The sequence below is a fragment of the Orycteropus afer genome, unplaced genomic scaffold, assembly GCF_000298275.1.
Source record: "Orycteropus afer afer isolate SDZICR_OR568_19922 unplaced genomic scaffold, OryAfe1.0 scaffold01002, whole genome shotgun sequence".
Lineage (NCBI taxonomy): Eukaryota > Metazoa > Chordata > Mammalia > Tubulidentata > Orycteropodidae > Orycteropus > Orycteropus afer.
Genome location: NW_006922589.1, coordinates 136,620 through 149,464, shown reverse-complemented (window position 1 = coordinate 149,464; position 12,845 = coordinate 136,620). Strand labels below are relative to the sequence as shown.

At 39.9% G+C, this 12,845-nt stretch overlaps 1 protein-coding gene across 1 annotated transcript in view; it reads right to left on the bottom strand.

The window, feature by feature from the left end:
• LOC103212552 (transcription initiation factor TFIID subunit 1) overlaps window positions 1-12,845 on the bottom strand; it is a 133,982-nt gene that overhangs the window by 109,594 nt on the left and 11,543 nt on the right. The window contains exons 13-18 of the mRNA XM_042783385.1: window positions 11,380-11,553; window positions 11,040-11,144; window positions 8,834-9,034; window positions 8,525-8,666; window positions 7,595-7,725; window positions 6,658-6,738 (exon numbers count right to left, since the gene is read on the bottom strand). Of these exons, the coding sequence (XP_042639319.1) occupies window positions 6,658-6,738; window positions 7,595-7,725; window positions 8,525-8,666; window positions 8,834-9,034; window positions 11,040-11,144; window positions 11,380-11,553 (834 nt within the window). The remainder of the gene's footprint in view (window positions 1-6,657; window positions 6,739-7,594; window positions 7,726-8,524; window positions 8,667-8,833; window positions 9,035-11,039; window positions 11,145-11,379; window positions 11,554-12,845) is intronic.

Here is a 12,845-nt window from a genome sequence, read left to right as displayed (position 1 = left end):
TGCACATAATATATAGACAACAGAGGCAAATACTCGTACATGCACAATACTGCATTATCACCAACACCAAACACCAGGCTACAGATAAATGCATAGACAACTGTGAAGATCAGGTGAGGGTCATCAAAAAGCAATGTACCCTAGACCAAGGACAGATTTAGCTGAAGATAATCTTGCATAGATACTAGCCATATAAAATTACTCACACTCATTACAGGAGCAAGAGAAGACAGACTTGGAGTAATCTCTTAGAGACAACCAAACACCTTGGGAGAGAGAATCACCAGGTGAGCCAACTCAGGACCATAGTATTGGAGGATACTAAGCTCAAATGGCACAACACATTACATAAAAATCTTGTTCCACAACCTACTTTGGTGAGTAGCAACTGGAGCCTTAAAAGCTTTTGCACGGTCATCTAAGATGCAGTTGTTGGTCTCCTCTCATCTGAAGCAAAGAAATGTGAAGAAATTCTAAGGCATTTAGGAACAATTAGTCCAAGAATATGATGGACCTCAAGACCAGAAGAACTAGATGGTGCCTGGCTACCGATGCCAACCACTCGGGAACGGATCAAAACTGGAGATCCTAGATAAAGTGGAAGGAAAAATTTGGAACAAAATTCAAAAACACAAAAATGACCAGAATTACTGGTCGGTCGGAGTCTGGTGGGACCTCAAAGACTATGGCTCCGGGATACCCTTCGGGCCTGGGATTGGACTCACTCTCAAGGATTGGCTCTTAGCCCAAAAGTAGAAAGACTTACATGCAGAACACCCAACCTTGGGCAATGCACCCACCTACTCTAGGGAGATACATCCCTTAGAACAATCAGCCATGGGGCACCAGAGGGGCAGCAGTCACATGACTGCTGGACAAACAGAAGTGCATACGTAGGAAGGGCACGGGGTGGGGGAGTAGTCATAGGGATGGGAGGGGAGGAGTGTGTGTTATGGTCGGGGATGGTAATTGGGGCATGAAATCAAATGTACACAAACTGCTGAATATAAAACAAATTTAGCACTGTAAATTTGCAAGCAAAGCACAATAAAAAAAAAAGGGGGGGAAATATCATAGCCTGGAAAACCCTATGAGGGAGGATATCCTGGGAATTTGGCAGCGTAAACAGACCACTGTTCCAACCCTCACCAACACATACAACCAGAAATACAACAAGGAAGCAGTGCTCGGCTTTAGGGGACTCTGAATCAGGAAGCAGAGGAAAGCAGCAGGTAATTGCAGACAGGCAAAAATCAATACATCTGTAACGAGATGCATGCAGTAAGAAAATTACTACTCCTATTGTCCCTACCCCTTCTCCTACACAAGCCACAGGCTGCTATGAACTCGGGAAATGGCCCCAGCAAATAAGACTATTTCTCTTACCACCATACCCCCAATGCCTGTACAAAGAGAGGACTCCAAGCTTCTGCTCTTAGATCAACAAGGTAGACCTCCCCAGAGGTCTGCTTGGAGTATGATAGCACTTCTTCCATCTGAACACTGTTGGCCTACAAGCCTACTATGAACTGCTAGAGAGGGCCCATGCAGTGGAGTCTGCTCCCATAGTCAACACTCTTATCTGCATTCCTGTGCACCCTATAGCTCAGGCCTCTGAAAACAAGAAGATAGATCTCTTGGGAATCCAGTTCCAGCCTGTCAGCTCCCCTTTCCTGAGGGAGCTCTGGTGGCATAGTGCCTAAGGCATCTATCTGACTGCTAACCAGAAGGCTGGAGGTTCAAACCCACCAGCCACTCCTCTAAAGGAAGGTTGGGCAATCTACTTCCATAGTGATACCACATTGGAAACACAAGGAGGGGTGGCTATGAGGCAGATCCAACTTCATGGCAGTGCACTGCATTGCATTTGAGGTTGCTGAAACAACCAAAATGTCCTTTAATAAGTGACTAGTAAATCAAACTATGGCACTATAGTTTGGAATGAACCACTAAACAGTAATAAAAAAAGAATAAACTACTGGTGTACACAATAACCTGGATAAATCTCTAACTAATTACACTAAGTGAAAGGCAGACAAGACAGAGTACATACATGTTACATGACTCCATTTATCTAAAGTCTAGGAAATAAAAAGCCATCTATAGTGAGAACAAGGAGCTCTGGTAGCATAGTGCTTAAGGCACTTGACTGCTAACCAGAAGGCTGGCAGTTCAAACCCACCAACCACTCCTTGGAAGGAAGGTTGGACAATCCTACTTCTGTAGTGATAGTGCCTCAGAAACCCAAGGAAGAGTCGCTATGAGTCGGGGTCGACTCGACGGCATATAACAACAACAACATAGTGAGAAAAAGCAAATCAGTTGTTGCCAAGGAACAGAGAAGAAAATAAAGGAGAAACCAGGAGAAGGAATCTCTAAGGAGATCAAAAGATACTTTTGGGGATGATGGTTGTCATGAGGGTTTCATAAGATAGACACATATGTCTAAACACACCAAATAGTACATTTTAAGTATGTTAATTTATTGTGTATCAATCATATCTCAATAAAGCTGTTTTTTTCAAAAAGGATAAATGTGATGTGCTAATAATAATTAGCGTAAGCCTAAGGTCAATTGGCATAACTTAGTCCACAAAGACAATGTTCTACGTCCTACTTTGATGAGTAGCGACTGGGGTCTTAATTGCTTATGGGCAGTCAGCTAAGGTGCAACTACTGGTCTCTCCCCATCCGGAGCAAAGAAAAGTGAAGAAAATCACAGACACAAGTAAACAGTTAACCCAAGGACTAATGAACCACATGAACCCTGGCCTCTACAACCCTGAGACCAGAACTAGATGGTGCCTGGCTACCACTGCTGACCACTCTGAAAGGGATCACAATAGGAGGTCCAGGATAGAGTGGAGGAAAATGTAGGAAAAAACCTCAAAATCATAAAAATAAAAAGACCAGGCTTACTGGTCTGATGAAGACTGGTGGAACCCCCAAGACTAATCTTAATCACCATGACTAACTGCCAAACAACAAGTCTATAAGGCAAAAAAATAATACCAGGAAGATTATGTACTCAATAGAACAACTAAGCAATTGAGACAAAGAGGACAGCATTTGCCCAGGGATAGATCTAGGAAGATGGGAGGGGATGGAAAGGAAAGATGAAGGGAAGAGTTAGGCACAGGGAAGAAGTGGGAGGATTGCTGTTTCACTGTAGGAATGACACAAAACAGAACATGTATGGATCAGTGAATAGAAAACCAATTTGCTCTGTAAACTTTCCAAATCACAAAAAATGCAAGGTCCATTGTTAAAAATGATTAAGAATTTCGGGAGACTTCCAGAGGGATAGCCTGATAAGCGACAAAGATACTCTTGAACAAAGAAAAGAGAAACCAATTGACAGAGATACAGAAGATAATCCTGGAACACTGAGCTTTGAAAGAACGATACGGAAATGGATTAGGCACTAACTAGTAGAAAAACCTTAATGAAGCCAGTGAGTACAGAGACGGTAGGAGCAGTGGACTGTCAGCCACTCTGATGGGACCAACAGTCTGAACATTTCCAAATGGTGCTGGAACCTGAGAATTGACTTAAATATCAGTCCTGGTCACCAAGGGCTGCCATGGCAACTGTGCTTGAGGCTTATGACTAGGAAGGGAAACAGCAAGGAGGGAGACAACCTAAGCTACGGACTTTTGGCCATCCGAACGGAGCAGCAATTTTGACTATTTACAATCGGTGGCCATTTTGGATATTTAAAGTGACCGAGAGTGCGGCCATTTTAAATGTTTAAAGGCAGCTGCCATTTTGGATATTTAAAATGACTGAGGGTACAGCCATTTTGAATGTTTACAAGCGGTGGCCATTTTGGATTTTAAAGTGATAGCATTTTCATGTGGATTCCGGGGATTTAAGAATAGGCTCTGCTTGCCAAGGATGGCAGGGATATATGGGAGGCGGACAACAGGAAAGGAGACAGGTGGTGAATGTGTAAGTGCTGCCAACTAGCAAATAGAGGCGCAAAGCACAGTAACCTGCTTACGTAGATAACATACAAAGAAAACAAAAATCATGGGCAAGTCACTCCAACATACAATCACCAATTAAATATAAACACAAAAAGTCACAATGCCTTGGAGACAACAGAGCATCATAGTCCACACAAAGAAGCAAGATAAAAAAGCAGGAGAAATAAAGTAACAGGATATACAAACCAAAAACACATCCCTGATGAAGATACAGCAATGGAACTCCCTGATAAGGAATTCAAAAAAATTATATTTAGTAACTTCAACGAATTAAGAGACAAATCAAGGAAAATACTGACAAAATTGAGGAAAACACAGAGAAGACCCTAGAATAATTTAGAAAGACAATACAGAACAAAATGACATAATAAACGAGAAATTAGAAATTATACAAAATCTACACACAGAAATCCAGAAGATTAGTACTAAATTTTCAGAAATGGGTAACACATTGAACAGGCAAAGGAGTAGAACTGAATCAATAATAGAAGACAGAAGTAGTGAGACTGAAGGCAAATACCTCGATACTCAATACTTCTTTGGAAAGGAATCAATCAGGAAAAAAGATCAAAACAAAATGAAGAAAGCCTAAGGTTCATGTGGGATACCATAAAAAGGAATAACCTACATATAATCGGAATTCTAGAACATGAACAGACAAATAAAACCAGAGAAAATTGTCGAAGACTTTTTGGAAGAGAATTTTCCCCGTGTGACGAAAGATGAGAATATATTCATTCAAAAAGTCCAAAGAACCCCAAACAGGACAGACCTCCGAGAAAATCATGAAGACATATCATCATCAAACTCATCAAAACCAAAGACAAACAAAGAATCCTGAAAGCAGCAGAGCAAAAATGAAAAGTTACTTACATAGGACAACCAATAAGAGTAAATTCTGATTTCTCAGCAGAAACCATGCAAGTGAGAAGGCAATGGGATGGTATATATAAAACCCTTAAAGAGAACAATTTTCAACCAAGAATTACATACCCGGCAAACTTGTCCCTCAAATATGATGGTGAAATTAGGACACTTCCAGATAAACAGAAATTAAGGGAATTTGTTAAAACCAGACCAACCTTACAAGAGATGCTAAAGGAAGTCCTTTGGACAGAGAACCAACAAGAGCAAACAACTGACCATTAACACACATGATGATATAACCCAGAAACTAACCCAGCTATAGAAGTATCCAAAGTAAATAAGCCCACAAGATTGTAAACAGGGAACCAGAGACATCAATTGACAAATGAGGACAACTACAAACCAAAGAGAGGGAAAAAACTGTCGTTACAGAATTTCTAGATGGTAGGGAAGTCAAGACAACTATGAGATAGAACGGACTGTTCTGAACTTGGGAAGAAAACTATAAATCACAGAGTAACCTCAAAGAAATATGATAAACCTTCACATCAAAATTAAAAAGAGGACCAGCACAAATATTTAGCAAATACTAAAACAATAGCAACGAAGGAAGTGATAACACGATTCAGAAACAAAGTGAGCTCAGCACAGAAAATTATATGGTACAAAGAAATCAACACCACAAAAAGCACTTAACAAAATGACAGCAACAAATTCATACCTGTCGATAATTACATATCTGGCAAGGGGCTTATCTCTAAGATAGAAAACTCCAACAAAAATGGGCAGAAGACATGACTAGACACTTCACCAAGGAAGATATTCAGGCAGCCAGCAAATACTTAAAGAGATATTCACAATCACTGGTCATCAGAGAGATGTAAATCAAAACAACAATGAGATACCATCTCACCCCAGCACTGATGGCAAGGTTCAACAAGACAGAAAATAACAAATGCTGGCAGGGATGTGGAGAGATTGGGACTCTCATACACTGCTGATGGGACTGAAGTGCTACAACCACTGTGAAAAGCAGTATGGTGATTCCTTCGAAAGCTGGAATTGGAGATACCATTTGACACAGCAATCCCATTACTAGATATATATCTAGAAAAGTGAGAGCCATGACAAAAACAGATATATGCACACTCATGTTCATCACAGTACTATTTACAATAGGAAAAAGATGGGAACAACCTAGGTGTCCATCAACAGAAGAATGGGTAACCAAACTATGGTACCTACACACAGTGGAATACTATGCAACACTAAAGATAACGTAGAGTCAGCAAAACACCGCACAACACGGCTGAACTTGGAGCACACTATGCTGAGTGAAGTAAGTCAATCACAGAGGAAGAAATACAGTATTAGTTCATTGTTGTGGAGGGTCGAGGAAAAGTTTATATATGGAAGGAAACTTTCTTTGTTGGTTGCTAGGGGTGGGAGGGGAGGAGAGGGAACACTGCAAAAAAAAGAAAAGAATGCACTGACATGTCACTTTAGTTGTGTGTATTTCACTGTACATAAATTATAGTTCAATAAAGTGCATTAAAAATGATTAAGAATTTCAACATGTTCATAGCAGAGCAATAAACCAAGTGTGAGACCTTCTGAGCATGGGGCCTTACGTGACTGCATAGGTTCTGCACTCATGAAGTCAGCCCTGCCCTTTATCACTGAGATTCTTTGCATCTCTATTTTCTTGCTTAAAGCCACATTTCCAGAAAAATAAAATTCAGGTAAATCAAACATAAAAACAAATTAATAAAGTATTTCTAAAAATCAGTATAAACCTTACCTCATCATCAATCTTCATCTGGAAATCTTCCTCATTTTCTTCTTCTGGGGCAAAAAAGGACTTCTCACCATAGCCAGCATCCTGGAAGACAACAAATCCATCCATAAATCAATCAATCGATTGATAAACACAAAGCCTGAGTTTTACTGAATATCAAGTACAGACTATGGAAGCGTATTTTGCATAGAGAATGAATCTGTAAAGCCACCAATATTAGATATCCTTAGGCTCTGGTAGCATAGTGCCTAAGGCACTTGACTGCTAACCAGAAGGCTGGCGGTTCAAACCCACCAGCCACTCCTCGGAAAGAAGGTTGGGCAATCCTACTTCCGTAGTGATACTGCTTCGGAAACCCAAGGAGGGGTCGCTATGAGTCGGGGCCGACTCGACGGCAAATAACAACAACAACAACAAAGGCTATTAGAAGACAACGACTGATAAATGGAGAATCAGGGCCCATAAAAAAGCTAAAAAGAAATGTTTATCATCTCAGACTCATTAAGTCAGTGATATAGTGCTGTGCTGACCCACTCTAGCTGGACAGTTCTTTTGGCATGATAAAGATACTGTGCTTCTCTCTAAACTACACCTCCAGTACCACCTTCATCTCTGTCCACCTGAGAAGATGTGAGAAACTGACAAAAGTACTTACCCTGCTTACACATATGTCTTACAAAGAAAAATTAAAACCACCACCCAAATGGATGAGCAACCATATTCAAAGTAAAGCAACAGGCCCAAAAAGTCCCTCATTAAGCCTTCCCATTGATATTTAACTACAACCAATTCCCCCAGAAGTGATGTACACAGAGAGCACCTCATAGTTTGAATTTTTTAGTAATTGGCAATAATCTAGTAACCATCATCTCTTAAGTCAGTGACAAGAGTCTTCTCCCTCATCTCATTGACATAAGCTGGCTAGGTGGAAGGTGCTCACCTTCAGTCGCTGTTCTGCAGCTATCATGCTATAATAAGCACAGCACTGCTCTGGGGACACCATAGCTCTGATCTCCTCTTCAGTTGGTAAACGGAAATCAGACTTCAACACCCACCAGTTTGAGTCCATCCCTGGAAAAGATACAGAGAGGGAGAATGAGATTACTCTAAATTCCAAAGGTCCTAACACTCATTGATAGCAAGAGTGATATTAAGTACAGGTCTAGCCAGTTACATGACTGTCTGGCCAAGACAGACTCTGCTTCTAGGCTTCCTACATCTAAGACATCCCTCTTGGAATTCAGCATTAGGAAAAACCTGATATCGATCACACTGAATTTGCTGGTAGCCAAAATCAAAAAAGTAATCAGAGCCTCCAGTGAGAAGACTATTTCCTCCTTTCACTGGCCATCAATCTCTGTTTCTGTTTTGTTAACTATATGCTGATCTTTTGAGAGCTCTGGTGGCATAGTGCCTAAAGCATTTGACTATTAACCAAAGGCTGGTGGTTCAAACTCACCAGCCACTCCTCAGGAGGAAGACTGGGCAACATACTGCCATAGTGATACAGCCTCAGAAACCCAAGGAAGAGTCGCTATGAGTCGGATCCCACTCGACAGCAATGAGCTTGGTTTTTTTTTTTTTTTTGGTATGCTTACCCTTTACTAGGAGCTCTGGTAGCATAGTGCCTAAGGCACTTGACTGCTAACCAGAAGGCTGGCGGTTCAAACCCACCAGCCACTCCTTGGAAGGAAGGTTGGGCAATCTACTTCTGTAGTGATACTGCCTCGGCAACCCAAGGAGGGGTTGCTGAGTCAGGTCCAACTCGATGGCACATAACAAGAACAACATAAACCCTTTACTGAGAGTCATCAAAATTTTTTTCTTGGAAAGCTTTAGAGAGGACAAATAATTACACACAACTGATAACCTGTGCGTTTGAAGTCAGCGCAGAGCTTTAGCCTCTTCCGGATGCTGCTTTCTGAATGGGATGGAAAGGCTTTTTTTATATCTTCCATTCGAATCCGCCGTGGCCGATCTTTACTCTTCCAGAAGAGGCGGTAAATAAAAACCTGTCCAACAAAGGAAACGCATTTCACTTGGCAAAGTAAAGGAGGAAGGTCCACAACAGGGCCCCTTCTTCTGCTAAACCCCAATGTGTTATGATCTTTCTGTTGTGCCTGCAAACCCACATACCCTTGTGTGCACCCTGACTCCATCCTTACTCCTCTATCCTTACCTGTAGAAAGTCTCGAATATGTGTATTGGCTCTCTTGGAATTGGGCCCAGGAACTTCAAACAAGGGGCACTGCTGGCCAACCACAAAAATATCCACCAATTCCCGAATATAGTAACCCTGTCTTGTTCGAATGATCAGGAAGTCAGTTTCTGGCATCTTATGAAGATAAATTGGGGCACGAAAAAGGTTGTTCTCAAATGCCTAACAAGAGTAAAAATATGTAAAAATTATATACAAAGAAGCCTTAGGAAATTCAGTATCTGAAAAGAAAGAAAAGCTGAGCTTGTTTGCTCTCTATTCTCATATGACCTATGCAGTAACATAAATAAATTATAACATGAAAATAGAAAACAGGGTATCGAGAAACTACATGATTTGGAGTGAAGTCACAATGGCTCTGTATGATATCAGACATCACTGAGCTTAATTTTCCTCACCTATAAAATATAGATACTTAAAATGCCCATACTTCACAGGACTATTATGAGGATTATATATAAAAATTACTTTATAATCTAACAAGTACTAAACTACTACCACTAATTCCAGCATAGCCCCTGAAACACAATTCTTGGTGTTGTTAGTTGTCACTGATTTGGCTCTAACTCATGGTGATTCCACGTAAAACAGAACAAAATATTGTCTGGTTCTGTGTTATCTTCGTCATCACTGGTATGTTTGAAAAATTTATCGTGGCTATTGCGTGAATCCATCTCACTGATGATTTCCCTCATTTTCACTGGCCCTCTACTTTATTAAACCTGATTTTCTTTTCTATCACACAACAGGTGAGATCCAAATATCTGCTGAATAAATGAGTGAATTATAAAATAAAAAAAAAAACGATGAGGCAGGAAGTATGCTAAAGAGGACAAACTAAACACAAAGAGAGAATAGGAGAGAAATATGTAAATTAGTTTAAATAGCAGCCAGGTTGGGATCAACAAGAAGCCTAAATCTCAGAACAGAAGAGTGGACAGAAAAAGGGAGGATCTTCACTATGTGGATGCCTGGGGAGGCAGAGGGTTGCAATGTGAAACAGGTAATAAAAAGAACAACAGGAGAAGATACAAAAGGAGCTTTAAAAGACTAGTAAAGCAAAAATTATCTAATTAAATGGAAAAATAAAAGAGAGATTACCAAAGCAGCCACAAAAGGGGATGGATTAGTAGAAAACCTCAACAGAAGGTTATAGAGAGAGGAAATGCCAAGAGATTATGCTCAAAATCCTGTGGAAAACAGACTATAGATATAAAACCCAAACCAAACCAGTTGCCACTGAGTTGATTCCAACTCATGCAACCCCAGGTTTTCAGAATAGAACTGCACTTTTCATGAAACAAAATGTGTATGACTTGTTAAATGGAAAACCAATTTGATCTTTCACTCAAATCACAACAAAAAGAAAAAAGAGGAATAGAACTGCACTCCATGTTTTTCAGAAGCAGATCGTCAGGCCTTCCCTCTGTGGTACCTCTAGGTGGGTTTGAACCACCAATCTTTCAGTTAGCTCAGTGCTTAACCATTTATATCACTCCAGAGAAAACAGGCTTTGCAGATGCTTTAGGAAAATAAGCAATGATGATAGGGGAATAAACTAAGTACAAGACTAGGAAAAATGGTTAAGATTGTGAAGAGAAAAGAAACGGAAAAAAAAAGTAGAAGAGTGCTAGAGATTTCCTCTCATTAATGGTGGACATATGTACTTCCCCTTAACAAAAGTATGTAAGTCAAGTTACCAGATGGACCCTCTACACCCATCAAAACAAAGGAAAAACAAAACGCACTGCCCTATGGTTGGGGACTGTAGATGGCAAAGTGCAGGTATGGTTCAAAACTCACAAATGACCACAATGTAGCAACTGGATACATACAAATTAGACATTCATAAAATAAGTATAAGAAATTATTATTCACAGGTTGACTTCCCTATGCCACTCAGGTATTTCTGGGCTTCTCACCAGTGTCCATTTCAAAAAAACTAATTTAAATTTAGCCTAAGAATAACACAATTAGAGGCCACGTGTACATAAAATGATTTTTTAAAAACAGGTCATATGCAACTATAATCATTTTTGGACTATACTGATTTTCCGCATTTGATGTTTCAACACCATCTCATTCAACTAGTTCTTTCTGGGTTGACTAGCTCCTTATCTATCAATTTCCTTAGCACAGAGTTATTAACAGGGAAAGAATTCATCACCTGCAGTAACTGGCCAGGATGGAGAGAACCCAGGAAAGGAGATGTATGGCAGTAAACAGTTTCCCCATATTTGCAATCTGGGGCTCCAGGATCCTTTCCAGGTTTCTATAAAGAACACAGCAAGATCCAGTTACTACCACAGAATAGTATAATCAATAAGCCTATACAAAATATCTCATAAGCATGGCACTTTATTATTGTGACAAACCACAAAAAAGTTAACATTCCTTTCTCCCAAGAAATTTCTAGTATAAAGAACAAAAAGTACATATTCACAGATTATCATTGGATAACTAATGCTATATTAATAATAAAGATTTTCCAAGCAGCACAGACTTACCCGCTTATAGTAGTTTTTTATTTTGGTTGCCATGCCAACCTGCATCATTAAAGGTCCATTTTCCTCACTGTATTCTGCAAGAATAAGATCTCCATCTTTGCCTGTGAGGTCCTGAGGTGTACGCATAAAAAACATCTCTCCACCACCAGAAGCTTGCCTCTCTTGTTCTCTCATCTGTCCAGAATAAGAAGAACACTCCAGTTCATGCTAGGGCAATAATTATACTCATTGATGCCATGCATTCTGAGACAAACACATGAAAAAAGCTTCTACTTTTTTTTTTTCAATTTCATCATGAAAATTTTCAAACATAAAGTTGGAAAACTAGTATTATGAACACCTATTATCCCATCATCTATATATAAATTATGTTTTGTTTATATTTTGCTTGTTTATATTTAACTCTCTATATATAAAGCTGACTGTGGAATAGACCATCAACTGCTCAAATGCCAAGTTCAAGGGGAAGTTGAAGAAAATTAAAACAAGTCCATAACAGGCAAAATACGGCCTTGATTATATCCCTCCTGAATTTAGACACCATCTAAAGAACAGATTTGATGCACTGAACACCAATGACCGAAACCCACAGGAACTGGGGGATAACGTCAAGATCATCCACGAAGAAAGCAAAAAGTCATTAAAAAGACAAGGAAGAAAGAAAAGACCAAAATGGGCATCAGAAGAGACTCTAAAACTTGCCCTAGAATGAAGAGTAGCTAAAGCAAATGCTAGAAATGACAAAGGAGCTGAACAGAAGATTTCAAAGAGTAGCTCAGGAAGACAAAGTCAATTATTGTAATGAAACATGCAAAGACATGGAGTTGGAAAGCCAAAAGGGAAGAACACGTTCGGCATTTCTCAAGCTGAACGAACTGAAAAAAAAAATTTAAGCCTTGAGTTGCAATATTGAAAGATTCTATGGGCAATACAGTGAATGATGCAAGAAATATCAGAAGACAGAAGGAATACACAGTCACTATACCAAAAAGAATTGGTCAATATTCATCCATTTCAGGAGGCAGCATATGATCAAGAACCAACAGTATTTAAGGAAGAAGTTGAAGCTATTAAAGGAAGTGGTGAAAAGCAAAGCTCCAGGAACTGACAGAATATCCATTGAGATGTTTCAAAAAACATGCTGCACTGGAGGCACTCGCTCGGCTATGCCAAGAGATTTGGAAGATAGCTACCTGGCCAACTGACTGGAAGAGGTCCATATGTGTACCCATTCCAAAGAAAGGTGATCCCACAGAATGTGAAAATTATCTAACAATATCATTAACATCGCACGCAAGTAAAATTTTACTAAAGATAATTCAAAAATGGTGGCAGCACCTATACAACTATGAGACCAGAAGAACTAGATGGTGCCCGGCTACCACTGTCAACCACTTGGAAGGGGATCTATGTTGGAGATCCTTGATAGAGAGGGAGAACAATGTGGAACAAAACTCAAAATCATT